Source organism: Protopterus annectens, chromosome 10.part0, assembly GCF_019279795.1.
Source record: "Protopterus annectens isolate FY-2018-M chromosome 10.part0, PAN1.0, whole genome shotgun sequence".
Taxonomy (NCBI): Eukaryota; Metazoa; Chordata; order Ceratodontiformes; family Protopteridae; genus Protopterus; species Protopterus annectens.
Genome location: NC_056744.1, coordinates 86472203 through 86495069, shown reverse-complemented (window position 1 = coordinate 86495069; position 22867 = coordinate 86472203). Strand labels below are relative to the sequence as shown.

General features: G+C 40.4%; 1 protein-coding gene across 1 annotated transcript in view; it reads left to right on the top strand.

The window, feature by feature from the left end:
* The window catches only part of LOC122814099 (large neutral amino acids transporter small subunit 4-like), a 430411-nt gene that overhangs the window by 63690 nt on the left and 343854 nt on the right, over positions 1-22867 (top strand). The window contains exons 4-6 of the mRNA XM_044086716.1: positions 11374-11460; positions 15057-15264; positions 16648-16703. Coding sequence (XP_043942651.1) covers positions 11374-11460; positions 15057-15264; positions 16648-16703 — 351 coding nt within the window. The remainder of the gene's footprint in view (positions 1-11373; positions 11461-15056; positions 15265-16647; positions 16704-22867) is intronic.

Below are 22867 nucleotides of genomic sequence, written 5' to 3'. Positions count from 1 at the left end.
GAGTGGAGTGGAAGTAGATTGGGGTATAAGGGGAAAGTAAATAAGAGTGGAGTGGAAGTAGATCAGGTATAAGAGGAAAGTAAGTACGAGTAAAGTGGAAGTAGGTTGGGGTATAAGAGGAAAGTAAATATGAGTGGAGTGGAAGTAGATCGGGGTATAAGGGGAAAGTAAATATGAGTGAAGTGGAAATAGATCGGGGTATAAGGGGAAAGTAAATACGAGTGAAGTGGAAATAGATCGGGGTATAAGGGGAAAGAAATAGGAGTGGAGTGGAAGTAGATCGGGTATAAGGGGAAAGTAAATACGAGTGAAGTGGAAGTAGGTCAGAGTATAAGGGGAAAGTAAATAAGAGTGAAGCTGAAGTAGATCAGGGTATAAGAGGAAAGTAAATATGAGTGGAGTGGAAGTAGATCAGGGTATAAGAGGAAAGTAAATACAGGTGAAATGGAAATAGATCGGGATATAAGGGGAAAGTAAATATGAGTGAAGTGGAAATAGATCGGGGTATAAGGGGAAAGTAAATATGAGTGAAGTGGAAGTAGATTGGGATATAAGGGGAAAGTAGATAAGAGTGGAGTGGAAGTAGATTGGGGTATAAGGGGAAAGTAAATAAGAGTGGAGTGGAAGTAGATCAGGTATAAGAGGAAAGTAAATACGAGTAAAGTGGAAGTAGGTTGGGGTATAAGAGGAAAGTAAATATGAGTGGAGTGGAAGTAGATCGGGGTATAAGAGGAAAGTAATTACAGGTGAAACGGCAGTAGATCAGGGTATAAGGGGAAAATAAATAAAAGTGGCGTGGAAGTAGTTTGGGGCATAGGGGGAAAGTAAATACGAGCAAAGTGGAAGTAAATCGGGGTAAAAGGTGAAAGTAGATGAGTGGAGTGGACTTATTTTTATGTAGTTGTTTTTAGAAACAAGCACTGATATTGTGTTTAAGATAGAGTTTATAAGGATTTTAAATGATGATACTAGTTTTGTAATTTGGTAACATTTTATGTTCATGTTTAAGTATATGAAAACTTTTTTGTGGTGTCTTTAAGTTTTAATTGTGTTTAAAAATTAGCATGGTTTTACTATTGGTGGAATTAGTGGGGGTGTGCCTTTTGCAATGCCTTTATATATATGTTTTTACACATATTTTGTTGTTCTGAGGAAGTTTCTGAATAGTTAGAGAAGAAAGCACTTGACAGTGTGGTCTTAAACTATTTGGTGTGTAGGCGACTGACTTTGCATCCTGTGTCTTAGAGGCTATTTATGTTATCTATCACAGTCTTTTTGTTTAATCAAGCCCATGCTAGTCTCATGTGATAGTCTAACAGACCTAAAACATGTTTTATTTCTTTAAAAAAAAATAATAGCCTGTTAATAGCATATTCAGTCACATTCCTTTCTAGCTCTAGCAAATCTCTGGCTGCAGTTTCCAGTGAAACTGCTATGTTTACTGACTGATCTGGTATAAGATCTTTCTTTCTTTTTTTGGTAGGAGTCTATCCTGTATATTTTCACAACATATACCATTTGGGAGGTGGAGCTGATGAAGGCTATCTCAGTTAACAAAAAAACATCACACATGCATAGCCCTACAAGTACATATTACTAGCTCTGGTGTTATAGGCCACAGACAGCGTCCTAGTACGTGTCCATATCATTCCCTATGTCCAACTAGCAGCCAGTAGAACTAAGTGTCTGGACACTAAAGTAGCTACTACAGATGATGGAGATGTTCCCAGTAATAGAGGCATCTCACTCACATTGTCCCACCCACCACTGATACTGTATAGGTCAAGGGTCAGCACTTCCTGTGTTGTGGCATTTTGTTCTTCATGTTGGAGTCTATGTATAAAATTTCAGTTCAGTCATCACCAGTGCTAGCAACTGTAGCAAGTAAATGGTGCAAGTAAATGGTGCAGGTCTACTCCTAGATGCTCCTCACCCTCAGTACAGCAGGCCTTTAACTCAGGCAGACCAAAGTCGGTGTCATTTCACAACTTAGATAGTCTTAACAAATGCAACATGCCTCGTAGGCATGAGGATCTCAATGATCCCTCATAGATCTGAGGGGTTAGGCACTATTAAGTGCATCTCATCACCCAAGTTGATGCAGCTGCACTGGCCATATCAGTTGTGCCATCTAAATGAAAGCATGAACAGTCCTGCTGATTGTGGAAATAAGGGTAAAACTTGGCTAGGCTTGTAAAGGCCCTAGGGTCATTAGCCTAGTAATCTCTTATGATCCTGTTATTCAGTGTGTGTGTGCATTATTTAAATGTCACACATTTAAAACTATTACAAATTTAAGCAGTACTGCTCCAGTATCATCCTCTGCATTGACTTTCAGACTCTACAATGTTTTACAAACTACTGGGGTCAGACGCACTGGCCTGTAGTTCCCTTAGCACCTTCTTGTTCTCCTTTTGTGGATGGTTACCTTTCCTGTTTGCTTCCTGTCCCAGGGCAATCTCTGGTTTAAGGGATCCCCTGAATAGCTCTTTCGGAGGTTTAAGCAACCTGCCAGAAGCCTTTTTTAGAATCCTGTATGAGAGCATATCTGGCCCATTAACTGTAACCTCCATCAGTTCCCACAAAATCCTTGTACTTTCCTCAGCTATTATTTCCTTAACATTCCTTCCTTCTCCTACCCATGCCATGTCTTTCCAGACCATTACCTTCTTTTCAGTTTCATCAAGGAGCACTGGTGTAAAACGTTCATGTAGAATTTCAGCTTGTTTCTTAGTCTCTTTATAGTTCTTCTCTTCCCGGTATAGTTTACTAGTTTCTGACTCTGCTTCTTCCTCTCACCTACATACCTAAAGAAGTCCTTCTTTCATGGTTCATTGCCTGATATTAAACGTTTGTTGATTCTCCATTTTACAGTATTAATGTACTTTACTGCCTTGTTTCTAGCCTCAATAAATCTTTGCCATTGAGTCTGTCATTATTCTTACAATACCTGTGTTTCCTTTCCTCACATCCCTTGTAGCAGAACTACACATCTTTGCTAACCAGCCTAAACTCACTAAACTGGCTTGAGGCAGAGCACAGATTCACTGCTGGACAATTTGTACTGATGCTTAAGAATTTCTACAACAACAAATGTATTTAGCAACCCTCTAACCTGTATCTCAATTAGCAGTAGACAGCCTTAGTGGTAAATATTCTGAGTATAATAAAACATTAAACAAGTGAAATTCAACAGATAAATGATCTACAAATTATTAACAAGGTCATTAACAGTATTTTTCTAACTTAAAAATGTAACTGTTAATTGAACAGTATTTGGAATCAATAACTATCATGCCTGTTTAAAAGATATTTAAAAGCCATTCATTGTATCCTTTAGAATCATTATGCATATTTTCAGTCATAGAAATCACAACAATTAGAAAGGCATTATGGGAAGTACAAATGTACTGTTCTGTATTCACTTCCATGTCAAGCAAGCACTTATAATTCTTTTAGATACTGAAGAAAACCGTCATGCAGGCACATAAGAAGAGGGTCTGTCTTTATTGTTCACATCTGTATCATCTGAACTATCTACCCATTTCTACTATTAAATAGTAGATATAATTGCTATAAGATAGTGGCTAACTAGTTTCTGAAAATATAACACTAACAACTGTAATAAGTTATGGATAATCTATAGTGGTAGAGTTAAAAATGCAATATCATGTTTTTTTTAAGAAAGTGTTTATTAATTTAACATATTTACAATATATACACAGAAAGGAAGGAATTAAATATCACATACTTTTATACAATGTTAGGAATACATTGAATCATCAAGGCAATGCTATACATTTAACACATTAAGAGTCCTGGTATTTCAAAAGCAACATTTCAAGGCTATCTCAACCATTAAAAGTCTTAGTATGATTTATAAATCTTACTCTGATCACTTCTTTTTCAGTTTTACATAGTACTGCTTTTAAATTTTAAAATTCTTTGAAAGTAGGAGCCAAATTTGATTTCCATAATATCATGTTTTATATATTGGAGCATTCACTTACCTAGGTGATAAACATTAGATGTAACTGTTCCTGTTATTAATAATGTTGTTGTATTTTGTTTTAATTGTGGCATGGGCTACTGTTGAAAAAAAGAACCGTGCCGGACTGATTTAAATTGCCTGCGTACAATATGGTAATGACAGAGCAAAGACTAAAGGAAGATTGTTAATTACAAAGGAAAAAGTATGTATCCTGATATGGAACCTTGTGGTACTCCAGACTGAGCTAGGAGCCATGTGTGAGGGGATTTTGGAAGAGAACTTGAATTTTTATGTTTGTAAGAAAGTTATTAATCTACAGGAGGATAAAAGGGCAGAAACTAGCTTTGTAAAACTGACCAAGGAGTAAGGTGCAGTCTACCACATCAAATGCATTTTTAGGTCACCCACAGGCCACAAGCACTTGCACGAAGCCAAAAGAATAATGTCCTGTGTATGTCAGTTACCTTCAATGACAAAACCAGTAGAGGATTAAAGTTCGGACTTACTAACAAGCTGCTTCCTATAATATGTTGTTTGATTTTCTCAGTTTCTGTTTGTCTGCAGTATGACCCTCAGCCAGGTAAGTACTTAATTCATACTTTTCCCAGGAAGAGTCTGAAAAAGCTCCATGTGGATCAGTGTTGTAATCCACAGAACAATAAAGGTAATGTCCTTCTCACTGGTGTCTGTCAGTTACCTTCATTGACGTTTGCTTTACCAATCAGTTACCTTCACTAACCTTTACTCGACAGGGCACAAACAACAACAAACCCCTTGAAAAAAAAAATATATAAATATATATATATATATATATATATATATATATATATATATATATATATAGGTTTACTATCACAATGCCGACGTGCACTTGCACGGCTATGAAGTATTCGAACAACAGATGTTTGAATACTTCATATTTCGGCAGGTGATGTGAGCGAACATTACCATTACGAATGGACTGTGCATTCGCAATTCTAATGTTCGCTCATGTGAGGGGATCGCGGTACAGTGCGGTTAGGGAAATACATCCCTTTCCTCACTGTAGTGCGATCTCGGAGTTGGAATATTAAGTTGAGGGGGTGGGGGGGCACAGCCCCCCCACAGGGGGGGTGCAGGGGGGCACAGCCCCCCTGCATAACTGTGTGTTTAGGCTAGGTAGGTAGGTAGTTATGGGACGGGTGGGAGTGCTGTGTATTGCTGTAAATGTCGCGAGCGACATTTTTGACAATACACAGCTGTTTTCGACATTAGGACAAATCGGAAATGTTCATTTCCGATGTATAAATTCGAAAATACAGACACGTTTTGTTCTGATTTTCGAATTTATGATAGTAAACCATATATATATATATATATATATATATATATATATGGGTTCCCTGCGTTAGAACAAAAGCTCGGAAGATCAACACTGACATCACCAACGCCAGAAGACCGATGGAGCAGATAACAGACAACTCGGAATCCCGACAGCAAAAACACAGACACGGGAAACGTGTGAGCGCGACTTGGTAAGTGTGCGATAGTGAGGGATTTAGGGTTGAGGTGTGTGTAAGTTGTGTGCGCGATAGTGAGGGATTTAGGGTTAGGGTGCGTGTAAGGTAAGTGTGCGATAGTGAGGGACTTCAGGTTATGGTGCGGGTAAGGTAAGTGTGCGATAGTGAGGGACTTGAGGGTTGGGGTGGATTAAGTGAGTTAGGGTTAGGGTGCGGGTAAGGTAAGTGTGCGATAGTGAGGGACTTGAGGGTTAGGGGCGGATTAAGTGAGTTAGGGTTAGGGTGCGGGTAAGGTAAGTGTGCGATAGTGACGGACCTTAGGGTTAGGGTTTGGGTTAAGGTTAGTGCATAGATAATTGTGTGTAAGGTGTAGTGTAGGTTTTTAGGTTGTTGGTGTGCTTGTGTTATGTGTGTGTTGTGTGGAACAGCAAACGTTTTGTTTTGTTAACTGTCGGTATTGTGGTTTGTCAGGCATGTGAGCTTTCGTGTTTTTGCAGTTTCGTTCTTGTGGTGTCGGTGTTGTGGGTGTCGGTGTTGTGGACTGTCAGTCTAACGTAGTAGACCCATATATATATATATATATATATATATATATATATATATATATTCCTTTATATCTGCCATATATCTTCACTAACCAAAAATGTCAGTTACTTTTGCTGATTTTTCCCCACAGGCCACAAGCACTTGCAAGAACCCAAAAGTAATAAAGCAGTTTGTATCTGTCAATTACCTTCACTGACTCAAAACAGTAATCAGTTGCCTTCACTGACTTTTGCTCCACAGGCCAGAAATGCTTGAAAGAAACTAAAAAATGAAGTCATCTGTTTGCAGTATTTACCTTTACTGATCAGTATTAGTATGTTCTTGAACCCTTCAGTTATTGGCACTGACTCAGTCGGGTTTCCTTTTTCAGCTGTGTCAACCTTACATGTAAATGCCTCATTCACTTAGCACCTCACTGTCAAAACAACTTTCTGAATGGCTGTTGTTTGGCTTGTCTGACACTTGGCCAGGTTTCTCCAGATCCTGCACATTGTCATTGCAGGCAGTATGTTGCTTCTTATGGTACTCCTTATAAATAAAACCTTTTTGGTGGGGCAGTTTATTTTTTAGGGGTCACTCCACACCAATAGCAGTTCCTTTGAAGTACTTTATTTTGTTGGGTCACCTATCACCATGCGCCAATATTCAACTAAACTGATAATGACATCCATGTGAAGTGAATGCTATGATGTTTTTACACACTCTGCCATCAGTAGTTTAAGGGAAGCTTCTGGATTAGCAGTGCGTATAAGATGACCCTCATGATTTCCTGAGTCACCATTGCACTCCGTGTATTTCCGCTAGCATTACAAGATATAGCAGCATGTTGAAGAGTTTGACACAATCTTAGGAATGTGTTTTTAGTCTCTCAGATAGTAAGGCAGCAGAAAGTATCCCACACAAATAAATAGGTACCAAAACCAAATGAATCCCATATATTATGAAGCCGATCTTCCATTAGAGAAGAGGTTCACACACGCATTCGGTATCACTACAATATTAACACCATGAATTTTGCTGAGATTCTTGGGTAACTTCTTGCCCCTGAACATCATCATGGGCGGCAACTTTTGACCAAAGCCTACAGCTGAGAAGCAAACCCATTATACACTGTTTCTCAATGCCGGTGCTTAACAGCGACGTTCTTTTTATACCTATTATTTCACCATTCATGTCACTAGGCATATTAGCACAAACAGTTGTTTCATCAATATTGCACAGCTGTGGTCCTCTGTTTAACTGAAAACATTCACTGGTGCATACATTTTCTACCAAGTCATGTCTGGCCTCAAAATCAGGATTTCTGATGACAGCATGTGTGTCCATTGCAGCAAATTTTTTGGTACTCCACAGATGTTTATGTCTTTATCCAGAAACCCAAAAAGTCGTTCTTCTTATTATCTAGAGCATTAGAATGTGATCGATCTCTAATCCAGTGGTTTGCTTGATGTTCAGCTCCCTTCTTCTGAGATCGTTTCCAGGATCTCAGGTAAGTGTTTCTTACATTCCCTCACTTCCTTGTCATCCAATGAATGGAGTTCTTCTACATGATTCCCCACAACAACTCAGAAAGACAACATTGTCTGTGTGAACGATGGATTTTGTTGTCAGAGAACAGCCTAAAGTGACATCTATAATGTACCATTCTAGGCCAGGAAGCACCCCAAAGTGACATCTGTAATGTACCATTCTAGGCCAGGAAGCACCCTAAAGTGACATATATAGTGTACCATTCTAGGCCAGGAAGCACCCCAGAGTGACATCTATAATGTACCATTTTAGGCCTGGAAGCACCCCAAAGTGACATCTATAATGTACCATTCTAGGCCAGGAAGCACCCCAAAGTGACATCTATAATGTACCATTCTAGACCAGGAAGCACCCCAAAGTGACATCTATAATGCAGCATCTGAGCCAAGGAACACACAAAGAAGTGCTGAAAAACTACAAATGCATTACAAAGATAAGGAAGTGGTAGAGGAAACTTTTTTTCCAGCTTGTTGATTTGGTTGTTTCAACTGTTCTTATGTGCAGAAATGTATGTTACACAAAGTTGGCTGAACAGATTGCACTGGAAACAGTGTAATGTTTCTGAAGGCAACCAATATATTTGCACTGTTGACATTCACCTCTACCTTTCTAGCAATTTCCAGGCAAAATTACACAAAAGGCAATGACAAAGAACTCAAACAGGCATTATTTTGCTTGCTTACTTTTCTAAGGTTTCCGATTTTAGACTGGCTTTAATTTTGATGTGCACATGTAATAACTTCTTGCCATCACAATCAACAGATTTTACTTATAAACGTTTGTCTGGTATACCATAGAAATTACTGCTTGTAGACTGTTGACATAAGGAAGGGAGAAGGTCTGCCAGACCATAGAAATTACTGCTTGTAGACTGCTGACATAAGGGAGGGAAATGGTTTGCAGTTGCTTGTAGGATGATCATCTGTGGGTGGACTCAAAGTCAGGACTTTAGGAATTGTACGCTGACATCCAAAATTTAGCCCCCATCTCCCAGAATTGTTGCCTTCCACTTCATCAACAGACAGCAAATATTTCTGGACAGCTTATCTTTTCAGTATTACAAAAAGCAAAAAAAAAAATCTTAAAGTAACAGGCTTAAGGAAAGAAAAACAAAGCTTTGTGCAAAAGTGGTATTTAACAAAACATATAACCATAAATTATAATAAGTAGAAAATATGTCAGTTTTAAAATAAATTCTAGCACTTCTCAATGCACAAAGTAAATACAATGATTTTTAAAATTGCATATCATGACATATATGCTTTGTCTAAGACCTGGGTTATAGCTGAAAAGGGTCCGTGGACCAGCTCAGCCATCTAGCTAACAAATGCAAAGTAAAACAGACAGACATACAAATCAGTAAATACACTTGGCCACACCTATGTTTGTGAAATGTTTGTTCATGGAGATGTGGTTACGAAATTAAACATTCTTACTTGGCAGTTCTGTGAAATTACACTCATAGATTGAGTTACACAGTAAAACAGAAACAGATTAAGATACAGTTTTTTGACAAGCCAAGTAACCTTTTCTCTAAAGATGTACATTGGGAAAGTTAGCATATTTAAGTTTGGTCGGTACTCTTTTTGAAATGAGTATTCAGTTAAATTTGCTTGAAAGATATTGGTAACTGTGGGGTAGAAATTCTATTACTTATCTTTGTAGTAACATCTTCTTCTTCTTCTCTTTCGGCTGTTCCTGTTAGGGGTCATCACAGCGGATCTTCTGTTTCCATTTCTTCCTGTCCTCTGCATCTTGCTCTGTCACACCAACCACCTGCATGTCATCTCTCACCACATCCATAAACCTTATATTAGGACTTCCTCTTTTCCTTTTACCTGGCAGCTTCATCCTTAGCATCTTTTTCCCAATATACTCTGCATCCCTCCTCAGCACATGTCCAAACCAACGTAATCTCACCTCTCTGACTTTGTCTCCAAACCGTCCAACCTGAGCTGACCCTCTAATATACTGATTCCTAATCCTGTCCATCCTTGTCACACTCAGTACAAATCTTAACATCTTTAACTGTGCCACTTCCAGCTCTGACTCCTGCCTTTTTGGCAGTGCCACCGTCTCCAACCCATATAACATAGCTGGTCTCACTACACTCTTGTAGACCTTCCCTTTCACTCTTACTGGTACTCGTCTGTCACAAATCACTCCTGACACTCTTCTCCACCCACTCCATCCTGCCTGTACTCTCTTCTTCACCTCTTCCACACTCACCATTACTCTGAACTGTTGACCCCAAGTATTTAAACTCATCCACCTTCGCCACCTCTACTCCCTGCATCTTCACCATTCTTCTATCCTCCCTCTCATTCACACACACATATATTCTGTCTTAGTCCTGCTGACCTTCATTCCTCTCCTCTCTAGAGCATATTTCCACCTCTCCAGGGTCTCCTCAACCTGGTCCCTACTCTCACTACAGATCACAATGTCATCTGCAAACATCATAGTCCATGGGGCCTCCTGTCTGATCTCGTCTGTCAACCTGTCTGTCACCATTGCAAATAAGAAAGGGCTCAGAGCTGATCCTTGATGTAATCCCACCTCCACCTTATATACATCTGTCACTCCCACTGCAGACTTCACCACTGTCACACTACCCTCGTATATATCCTGTACCACTCTTACATACTTCTCTGCCACTCCCGACTTCCTCATACAATACCACAGCTCCTCTATAAGCACCCTATCATATATTTTCTACAAGTCCACAAAGACACAATGAAACTCCTTCTGACCTTCTCCATATTTTTCCATGAACACTCTCAGAGTAAACATTGCATCTTTAGTGCTCTTTCCCGGCATGAAACCAAACTGCTGATCACTAATCATCACCTCCCTTCTTAACCTAGCTTCCACTACTCTTTCCAATAACTTCAGGCTGTGACTGATCAGTTTTATCCCACTGTAGTTACTATAGCTCTGCACATCACCCTTATTCTTAAAAATTGGTACCAAAACACTTTTTCTCCACTTCTCAGGCATCCTTTGACTTTCCAAGATTTCATTAAACAATCTGGTTAAAAACTCCACTGCCATTTCTCCTAAGCACCTCCAAGCTTCCACTGGTATGTCATCTGGACCAACAGCCTTTCCATTCTTCATTCTCTTCATAGCTGTCTGTACTTCCTCCTTTCTAATCTGTTTTACTTCCTGATTCACTATCCCCACATCATCCAACCTTCTCAATCTCTCTCATTCTCTTCATTCATCAGCCCCTCAAAGTACTTTTTCCATCTGCTCAACACACACTCCTCACTTGTGAGTACGTTTCCCTCATTATCCTTTATCACCTTTACCTGCTGCACATCTTTCCCAGCTCGGTCCCTCTGTCTAGCCAATTGGTGCAGGTCCTTTTCTCCCTCTTTAGTGTCCAACCTTTCATACAACTCTCTATACGCCTTATCCTTAGCCTTGGCCACCTCTCTTTTTATTAATGTCTTTTGGGAAGGTTTTGCACCTGTCAGATGTTAGTAAGTCGAAGTGGAAGACAGAACTTGCGCTGGAGTGTTAAGAAAGTTGTCACCACTGCCTAAACAGTGATGTGCCACAGTGCACAGAAATATGTTTCATAGTGAACTATGTTATAAAGGATGACAGCAATCGTGAGATGATGTCATCTTCCTTGGAATGAATAAATAGATAAAACAATATTTTAACATTTTATTTTCACAAGTGGCACTATCATTTACTCTCACTATGTCACCTTATTGATCTACAGCATTTGTGCCTTTTTAATAGGAAAGCGAGACTTCCGCTTTGACCTGCTTAACTCTTCTTTTTGTTTTTTAGCACTGAATCAGACTCCACATGTTCTCAAAGCAGGGCTGCAATACCCAGTGTTGGAGGAACAGTCATGGGATACTGCAAAGGGAGAAGGTAGGCCATGTTACTTTAAATGCAACAGCTGGTCTGAAATGTCTGCTTACTTCCAAGAGCTTCCTCCACTTAAGACTAGTGAATCAGACAAGAAGCACTCTGTGGGTATGTAGTGCAGCAGTAGATATGTGCTTAAGTTTGGATGTGGACCGATATTTCTTATTTAGTGCACAGCACTCTGCTACCTTTTTAATTAATATGTTTTACTGAAGGCTGGCAGACTGGACAGTGGATGGCAGTGCTGCCTCATAGCATTTGGGTCTCTACTTTGGTTCCTGGCTGGGGGGACCCTTCTTTATAGTGTCTCAGGATCTTAATTATGTCTGCATGGCTTTTCAGTGCAGAACTGCAGAAGCAGATCTTTAGTGTTCCTCCTGCACCTTAAACACATGCCAGTATGCAAACCAATGGTCTTCAGAGCTGCTTGTGTGTGTGTGTGTGTGTGTGTGTGTGTGTGTGTGTGTGTGTGTGTGTGTGTGTGTGTGTGTGTGTGTGTGTGTGTGTGTGTGTGTGTGTGTGTGTGTGTGTGTGTGTGTGCATTTCTAGATTATAAACATTTGGAATGGCGGAAGAGCGTCTAGGACTCTCATGACCCTGAATAATTTAATGAATGAATTAATGTTTTACTGGGCATTGCAAACTTCCCACAAACAGGATGCAGTGTTTTTACATCTATGCAAAGCAGCATAGTAAACATACTAAATGTATCATGAGCCAGATTCTGTTATAATACAATAAATGGGGTAACAAGCTGTGCATAACATGAACATCAAAGTGTATCACCCATTTCTTATGTGTGAATGTTTGAAGACATGCTCATATTATACAGTGAATGTGCAACATCTGAATGGAATTCTCCATGGACAGTTACTGGCCGTTTCCATGTTTGTGTTCACTCCACCCTACTTTATGTCAATATTCCTGACTCTGTTGGATCAGTGGAATTCCTATAGACCCACCAAATATTCACTGAACATTTTGCAACACGTGATGGGGGGCTTTTCTACACATCAGTCATGTGTATTTAGTGTTGGAGAATGGGGTAGAAGATAAGACTCCATCTTTCTTCCAGTGGTAGTAGTTTGCATTGCAATGCTTCAAGACACAAGGCTGCATGTGTGTGAAACAGTTCAAATTTAAATAACAATGCACTAAAAACAAGAACTCCAAGTTATGCATCCCAAAAATGTTTACAATTTAGAAATGGTACACTGCTGGAACAACATTGTCTGTACTATATATAGAAATAACTGTCTGTAATCTTATGTTTTACAGAAACAAATATGGCAGGGTATTTACATTCAGAAATATGCCATATTTAATTTAACATAGGATTATAGGATCATAGGATCATAGGAAGTTACTAGGCTATTAGCCCTGAGGCCATTAAAAGCCTAGCCAAGAATTTAGTCCATGTTTCGACATGTCAGCAACTGATGCCCTGTTCAGCAGGGACACAGACAGAATCCCAGGGCTGTATTTTCTGTTCCCCATCCAGTTATCCAGGTTGCGCTTAAAAAAGGTTAATGAAGTACTCTGCTTGATGTGGAGAGAGAGAGAGTCTATTCCACAGAAGGGGAAGTCTCTGGGACAAAAATCTGTCCTGCCAACAAATTCTATTGATGTCACAGACCAGGTTGAAGTCGCGTGTGCGGGTTACTCGAGTGGAAATTGACTTGTGGATATACAGCAGTCCCATCAAGGCGATGTCTGAGATTGCTTTGTATGCCAGATTGAGGTCACCTCTGAGGAGTTTGTATAAGACTGAGTTGAGGGACAAGGCTTTTAGTCTATATGTGTAGGGTAGATATTTAAGGCCCTAGATTCTCCAGGTGAGGAACCTCTGTGGTCTGTCCAGCTAATGCATGTGCTTTGTGAGGTAAATGCAGAAATGGGCATTGTACTCAATAATGGGTCTTATAAGGTAAGAATACAGGGATGTTATGACCTCCTTGTCCCCAAATAAGATGTCCTTACTAATGAGGTGGGCCATGTACAAAGCTTTCTGTACAAAGGAGGCAACATGGTGGTCAAAAGTCAGTTTGCTTTCAACATGGCTGCCAAAGTCCCTCACGACTGATTGCATGCTTAGAACCTTGTTATTAATGTGATAATTTGTGGGGATGTCACTCTCTCCAAAGGGGATGATGATGCATTTTTTGGCATTCAGTTTGAGGCCATGTTTCTGACACCAGTCATTTGTTTGTGTGAGACCCTCTTGGAGGATGTCCACATCACTAAAGGAATTAATGACAGCGCCCAGCTTGCAGTCATCTGCAAACATAGCAGGACTGTGCAATTCTAGGAAGAAACAATATCTTTGTTTATGTGCTTGTGTCATATTTTCTAGTGTAGCATTTACTGGTGACTTTAAAATTTGGCGGGTCTAAATTGACAAATTACTTTAAAAAAGGAGCACTTCTATTATAAAGATCATTAACATGTTCTGGAATAGTATAGAACTTAATGTGTGTGACTTTATGTTTGCAGGTAAGTATAAATTGCTGCTGAGTTTTGCATTCAAAACTGTGAAACATTCCTTTATTCATTTTCCAGTACCTGCTTAATTCTGTTCAGAGTCGCATGACAGCTGGAGCCTTTAAGTGGCGTAAGGGAAAGTGCTAATTCTGGATGGAATGCCATTCATTTGCAGGATGCACACCTAAACTCACTCATACACCTATGGGCAATATCAAGGGTTGCCATTTTACCTGCAGAGTGTACTAGAGATGAGAGGGAAAACCAGAACTCCCAGGAGAAACTCATTCAGACACAGGGAGGGCATACATATATCAAAAAGAAAGCACTCATCCTGGAAACTAAGCTAGAGAACTAAGTGCTGTGACACAACAACCCTGCCTGTTTTTCTTTTAGTTAAACTCTGTTTATGGGCAAAACGTACCCCTGCGCTATCAGCTGGGGGATGTCATACACCTTCACCCCCCCACACTTCTTTTACATTCTAACTCTAAAGTCACAGAATTTCATAGAAAGGGAAGTATATAATTGTATAACCTCAGAATTAGACTGTAAAAGTAAGGGGATGCAATTTTCCCAACTGAGAAACTTAGGGGAGCATGCCCCTTTACAAATACTGAGCTGCAGCTACACTTGTTGTATATATGATGTTTTTATTATGCCATGTACTTGCCATATTTAATCTAGTTGTTTCAGGATATTTTTTTTTAATCTGAGATATGTTTTTTGCAGCTTTTAACACTACATGTTTAGAATTTTGGTTTTAATGATATCTACAGTAATATTATAATTTAGACATGGTAGACTACAAATTCCAAAACAAAAGGTCCGTTCATGCTCATACTAACTGGAACACCAAGGCACCTCCCCTGTAAATGCAACCCATTCAGATATTCGACTTTTGTTTAGGATAACACTATTGTTTAAGCATGACTGGCAATGCTGTGAGCAACAGTGCAATTCCTCTTAACAAAGGCACCTGCAGAATGTAGTTATATTATGAAAATTTGACCCCAAGCCTCACATGAAGAAAACACCAGTACACTTATGAATCACTTTCAGAAACATCATCCTGTAGCCATTACTTAAAAAGTAAAAATATTTTTTTCTTTTCCCAGTTCCTGATTTTGGTAGTGATCTACAGAACAATCAAAGCCAGCAAGGTGCATCTACCATTATGCCAGTGAGACCCCATTTCTGTACTGCACAAGGAAGAACGTTAAATCTGGTTTTCACCATTAGCTCATTTTGCCTGGGATTCACTATCCTTCCCCTCCAGATCATCCTTTATGTGGTGCGTGTTCAACAGATCCGGAAAATTGGATGGTAAGGATTATTGGCCTGGTTGTGGTTGAGAACAGTCTTTTTCACTTTTCTCAATACCCTTTTAAACTCTTTTTTTTTTATTCGATGTAAGGATATGACAATAAAAAACAACATATTTATACCATGTCACATGTGCATGAGAGTTGTATGCAGTCTGAAGAGGGGTTCAGAAGTTATTCAACAGCTCATGTGTATTGATTGCTTTTATATATTTTGGTTCTGAGGCTGCAGGCTTCTTACCATGAGGCATCCACTTTTCAGTTTAACCCTGTGCCGTTGCTTTTGTGGCACTACACTGCATTACAACATACTGTGTTCCACTACACTACACTGCATTCCACTGCAGTATACTGCATTGCAGCATTTCATTCCACTGCACTACACTGCATTGCACTGCACTACACTGCATTCCACTGCACTACACTGCATTGCATTGCACTACACTGCATTCCACTGCACTGCATGTGCCAGCAGGCTACAGAGCCTGACACATTCACTCAGTTACAGCAGACTGCCCTAACACAATAGATCTACTTACCCATTCTGAAGAGTCAACTTTCGACATCAAAATCTCAGGTAGAAATACCAGACTTTTTCAGTGAGAGTATGATTGGGAATATTACAAGGCATTTATATCATTTCCTGGTCATCACATTCTCTGAAAAATAGAAGACCTAGTCATCAGTTATCCTTCACACTAAAGTTAGGTGCCTCTGGGCCTGTCATACATCATATAATTATATTTGAAGGTTAGAGCTGACAGGTTTTGACTACTTTATGTGCTCTAATGCACCTGAGAATGATTACACACGGTGACATTCAATGACATCACTGCAAGTACTTGCAAAAATTTGTATGTGTGGCCTGCTGTTAATGTCACTCACCATTACCCTATTGTACTTGCCTGCCATAGTGCCCGCTGATCTGTTACTCAAACACATGTCCTCAGTCACACAGGTGGTGAGCACTTGTGATTCACTGATCTGGCCTTAAGCACCACTTCCAGGAAGCTTTACAAGCGTATCCATAAATTCATTGTCAGTACAGCATCAGCAGTGGTTATGGCTTCTCAGCCCTCAATACAGTCAGATGTGAGTCATTACAGAGCATGTAGCACCTCCAACCATACAATCAGCACCACAGAGCATGCTTGTACATCCTGAGGCAAGGCTCAGTTAAAGCGATCCAATTCATTTAAGCTAAGGTCAAAAACATGTCAGGGGTGACCACTGTTATATGGGTCTTGGGTTAGCAGTAGAGAAGGGGTCATTTTAGATGGTGGCAGGCCAAAGTATCCTCCCATCAAATAAATCTCTATTATACAGAAAAATAAACTGAACATTTTCCAGACCTCTAAAATGCATTTTTTATGTGTCATTACAGCTCAGCATTTGCTGTTTCATGCCTTCTCCTGACATTTGTTTCCAGCAAACCACAGAGTGAGTACGCAACATTTTATTTATTTTTTAAGTTGTCTACATCTTAATTGTCTTCTAATGGGAAGAGATGGACCATGGTCTATAAATTCATTTTTTATTCTTAATTTGGTGCTGCCTTTGTAAAAATTAACATTGAAATCTGTGATAAAGCACACATGCATGCATAAATAATTTAAACTGTGTCCCTGACCCAGTGTAGGTAACATAACATCATAGTGCAGAGTGTGGGAAAGGGGGTCTACCTGACTTCATCAAAAATCCCTCTTCTTCAAATCGCAGTTTGTCAACACTCAAAATATCAAAATCCCACTTAATCAAAGCAGCAAAACAACAAAGATCTTCAAAGGTTAAGTAACCTGTTGTGCGAGATGGTGAAGTTTGCCCTTTTCCCAACTGTAGTGCAACCGCGGAGTTGGTATATTTAGTTAGGGGGGATGTGGGGGGGGAGTAGCACCCCACTTGGGTTGGATAGGGATGATGCGGTTTAGGTTTTCTTTCTTTTTGGGTAAGTGGTTATTTACCCTTGGTTGATCTTCGTTGTTCTGCTGGATCGATGAAGTGGGATTTTAATATTTTGCATGTTGATGAACTGCGATTCGATGATATGGGATTTCAACAAAGTCAGTTAGATCCAGGAAAGGGAATGACAGGCTTCATATACTGGCCAAATCTGACCAAAGCTGCAAACTATAGCCCTTGGAAAAAAATGTTGCTGAGTGTACTTTCACATACACCTCAATTACCTCTATATCTATGAAGGAGGGTTGGATTGGTGCGTCTATATCATAAAATCGACAGCTTAGGTTGTTGAATCGTAAAACATCGACACCTAAGTGTCGAAAGCTAAAAATAGCGAACGGCCACATCATCGGATTCTTTCCTCTGGAAAGGATTTCGGTGGCTGTTCGTAAACAAAATAAACAAACACACACACCCAAACATAGTGGGGGGCTTTGCCCCCCCCCCCAACTAAATATAGCAACTCCAAGATCGCTCTACATTGGGGAAAGGGCAAATCCCCAATAATGGCCATGCAAATTCTTTCCCAAGGAAAGAATTCGATGATGTGACCTTTCGTTATTGTAAGCGTTCAATGCTTAGGTGTCGATGATTAAGCATTCAATAACCTAAGCTGTCGACAATTCAATATGAACCCGGATTGGTGAATGGTTTGTCTTACTTTTAAAATTAAGGAATTAATTTTTAAAATGATTTTAATTAATTTTTAATTTCATTAATTGAATTTGTAATTGTTTAGCTTATTTTTTTCTGAAGTTAGAACAGGTAGTATAGTTTTCAGGTGAGTCTTACACTCATTATGATTTTATATTGGTTTTGTTACACATTGCCTAAGTTCCATTCCATACTTTTGATCTGAGTAACTTTTGAGGGGATAGGTTTAAGGAGAAGAGTAAATGTTATTTTCACTGTGTTCTTTTTAGAGTGAACTGGCTATACATAGATTGTCTCTGACCTTATTGCTTGTGAATTTGTGGGGGATGGCAGAGAATCTGTATAGTGTTGTTTGCTTTTAAAATGAGTAAATCTAAATAGCACCAGAGCAGAAGCACAGTCTAGTGAGGGGAAGTGTTCCTTGAAATGATATGTGAGTGATAGTATGGCATACTATGTGAGTGATAATGTGGCATACTATGTGAGTGACAACGTGTCATACTATGTAAGTGATAATGTGGCATACTATGTGAGTGATAACGTGGCATACTATGTGAGTGACAAAGTGTCATACTATGTAAGTCATAACGTGGCATACTATGTGAGTGATAACGTGGCATACTATGTGAGTGACAAAGTGTCATACTATGTAAGTCATAATGTGGCATACTATGTGAGTGATAACGTGGCATACTATGTAAGTGATAATGTGGCATACTATGTGAGTGATAGTGTGGCATATTATGAGAGTGATAACATGGTATGCTATGTGAGTGACAAAGTGTCATACTATGTAAGTGATAATGTGGCATACTATGTGAGTGATAGTGTGGAATATTATGAGAGTGATAACATGGTATGCTATGTGAGTGACAAAGTGTCATACAATGTAAGTGATAATGTGGCATACTATGTGAGTGATAGTGTGGCATATTATGAGAGTGATAACATGGTATGCTATGTGAGTGACAAAGTGTCATACTATGTAAGTGATAATGTGGCATACTATGTGAGTGATAGTGTGGCATATTATGAGAGTGATAACATGGTATGCTATGTGAGTGACAAAGTGTCATACTATGTAAGTGATAATGTGGCATACTATGTGAGTGATAGTGTGGCATATTATGAGAGTGATAACATGGTATGCTATGTGATTCATACTATGTAAGTGATAATGTGGCATACTATGTGAGTGATAGTGTGGCATATTATGAGAATGATAACATGGTATGCTATGTGAGTGACAAAGTGTCATACTATGTAAGTGATAATGTGGCATACTATGTGAGTGATAGTGTGGCATATTATGAGAGTGATAACATGGTATGCTATGTGAGTGACAAACTGTCATACTATGTAAGTGATAATGTGGCATACTATGTGAGTGATAGTGTGGCATATTATGAGAGTGATAACATGGTATGCTATGTGAGTGACAAAGTGTCATACTATGTAAGTGATAATGTGGCATACTATGTGAGTGATAGTGTGGCATACTATGGCTGAGCATGGAGAATGATGCCAGATTACAGAATATCATGGGACAGAAAATGAGAGAGGCAGGAGAAAAGATGGAATAAGGAGGTAGGACACCTAGAAGAACACAGAGAGGGCAAGCAAAGGAGCAGAGAACTGACCAAATGAGTAAGTACTGTCATCTTCAGGTCAGCACATGCAAAGTAGCAAAAACAGTTGCCTAAGCAGGAAGAAGGGATACATTTAAAGAAAGAAAGAAATGATCCAAGAAGGAAACTGGGCTGAAGCAGGAAGAAGAGAACAGTGCAGGGTGAACAAGGGACAAAAGTGTGACAGGCACTTAGCATGTGGCTCAGAAGTCTGGCGCATGAAGCCTTGGGGTGTGCTAGGATGGAGGTATAGCTGAGAATTAGGGTGCTAGAGAGGAAAGAAGGCTAGTCAAGTGAAGAAAGAGCAGCTTTGGAGAGGCAGGGACAGCATGAATGCAAGAGACAAGATCATGTGAGAAAGGTAAAAAGAGGCCAGGAGACAGACAGGAAGACATGGACAGACATAGGCAGTAGAATAGGGACAAGAAGAGCACTGAACAGTTGGGAAGAAGGGAGCGGTGGGGCAAGTGACAGGCAGGACCCAAGTAGGAAAATGTGATGGGAATAGAGAAGACAAAGCTGCTGCGAAGCAGGGAGTTAATGTACAGGGTCAACGGCAGGTAAGGGTAATGATAAAAGGATGGATAGCTTTGAAATTGGCCAGGTAGTAGTCAGACAGAGTAGCAACACAGGTAATCATGGCATGGCGGGCCTGAGGGTGATGAGTCCGGTAAGGCTTACCCACTAGTAGTTGGGGGTGTAAGCAATACATGATTTGATCAGTAGCTGTACTAATTGAGAGGGCCGAAGAGAGGAGAGGAGCTCAGTAAATGTGGACAGAGTCCCAGGCCTAATACTTGGTAAGACAGGCCTAACAATGGCCAAGATGACTATCGAAGGAGAGAGATGCAAACATGCAGCAATTTGTTTACAGACCAATAACCTGTCATCTTGCTGCCCCCATAGTGCCTTTTTTAGGCAAGGCTCAAAAGTCAAACCCACCTCCATAAACAGCACAAATAAAAAATGAGAGTTCTGCTACTCAACGCCAGGAGTTTAAATCTCAAAATGCATGTTCTCAAAGCACTCCTCAGTATGGAGAACATTGACATCTGTGCAGTAACTGAAACCTGGTTCAAGGCTCCACAGAGCACCCCAGCACTACCAGGCTGCAACTCATACCACACATTTCAGCCACAGAACATGGACTGAAACACAAAAGGAGGGGGTGTATCCATATTCATCAAGGATACCTACACCTCCAGATTAGTGGCACAGCTTGATACCTCCGAGATCATCCATGTGCAACTAACATCAGGCAAATCTGCAATGCAAATTTTGCCCTACTACAGATCACCCTCCATGACCCAGGACCAGCACTCCACCTTTCTGGAGACACTGGAAAACATGAAGGTCCCACCAAACACCCTGATATTGGGCGATTTCAATTACCCTACTGTTAACTGGGAAAACTACTCAAGTACAAACTCCCAGGTCCAGCACTTCCTTGAATTTATCAACTCAAATGCCCTGGATCAGCTGGTAAACTCCCCTACCAGAGGTGAAAACATATTGGACCTGGTCATCACCACCATGGGCGACAGGTGTTCCACACCAGAGGTGAACCTGTCACTGGTTAGATCAGACCATAAACTAATCACTCTGGATGTCCACACCACACCACCACCTCCAACCAAGGAAACCACAGTGAAAAACTTTTCTATAGCAAACTTCACCTTACTTAAGACAGAGGTGGTAGGTTTCACAGCCCCCACACTAAATGATAACAGTGTCCAAGATGCAGGAACCTTTACAAATGCACTCTATGAGCACCTACAAGGATGCATGGATTCTGCCATCCCTAGCAAAACCAAGACTCACTCCCCTAAGAGAAGGAAACCAGTCTGGTGGACCCCTGCCATAAAGAGGCTATACAATAGAAGGAGGAAACTAGTTCAGAAAAAAAGCAAATCCCAAGAAGGAAAGACATCCCTGATCAGTATCAGTAAGAACTAAGGTCCCTCATAAAATCCTCCAAGGCTAACTTAGAAAGAAAAATAGCCAAGGATTTGAAAGATAACCACAAAGCCTTCTTTAGCTATGTCAAGTATCTAAGTGGCAATTCACAGATATGCTCTGAGCTAGTGCAAAATAGCACAAAATATACTGAACCCACTGATATTGCCAACATCCTGGCAGAAAGATTCAGTGCAAACTTCACACCCCTCTCACGCCCAAAAGGGACCACAACAATACCGGAAAAGTGCAGTGTCCCGGAAATCACAGATGCACAGGTGAAAACAGCCCTTTCAAAAGCCAAAAACACAGCGTCAATGGGGCCAGATGGTGTCCCAAGCTGCATCTTGCACGAACTACAGAACAAACTAACCCCCCACCTAAACACACTGTTCAACCTCAGCCTCTCCACAGGCTACGTGCCCATAGAATGCCACACAGCAATGGTTATTCCACTCCACAAAGGAGGGGCCACAACTGACTCTGGTAACTATCGCCCCAGAAGCCTGACTAGCCTGGTCTGTAAGGCTATGGAGCGCATCATCATGGAACTCATTAACAAAGACAATGGGAACCTCCAAACACTTGACCTGACCCAGTTCGGCTTTGTTAAGGGCAGATCATGCCTACTAAACCTGGTTGACTTCTTTGAGACAGTCACCAAGGCCATAGATAAGGGGAAGGTAGTTCACACAGCCTACCTTGACCTCGCCAAGGCTTTTGACAGCATTCCCCACTCAGGAATTATAGAAAAACTCACCAGCCTGAACATAAACCCCTACGTCACGAGATGGGTTGCCAACTGGCTTACAGATAGAACTCACACGGTAAGAATAGCGGGCTCCAGGTCCGACTCTAAACCAGTCACAAGTGGTGACCCACAAGGCTCGGTCCTGGGACCCTTACTGTTCAGCATATACTTCTCAGAAGTACAGGCAAACACAGGAGGACTATGGCTAACCAAGTTCGCCAATGACTGCAAACTGGGAGCCATAATTGACTCTCTGGCTGACACGGACATTCTCCAAAAAGGCCTTACTGAGACGGACATCTGGTGTCAAAGTCATGGTCTCAAGCTAAATGCCAAAAAATGCATAGTCATCCCGTTTGGGAAAAACAAAACACCCATGAATTACCACATTGGTGGCAGCCCCCTTAATACAGAAGAGGTAATAAGAGATCTGGGGACCCAGGTAGATAGTCATCTCTCCTTTGACAATCATATTGCCAAAGTAGTTAGGAAATTCTTCTATGTAGCCCATTTAATTACTAAAGGGTTCGCATCTAGAAATAAAGAGGTTATATGCCCCTCTACTCATCACTCATCAGACCCATCATAGAGTACAATGCCCCGTTTGGGATGTACCTCAAAAGACACTTCCAACAGCTGGAAAGACCACAAAAGTA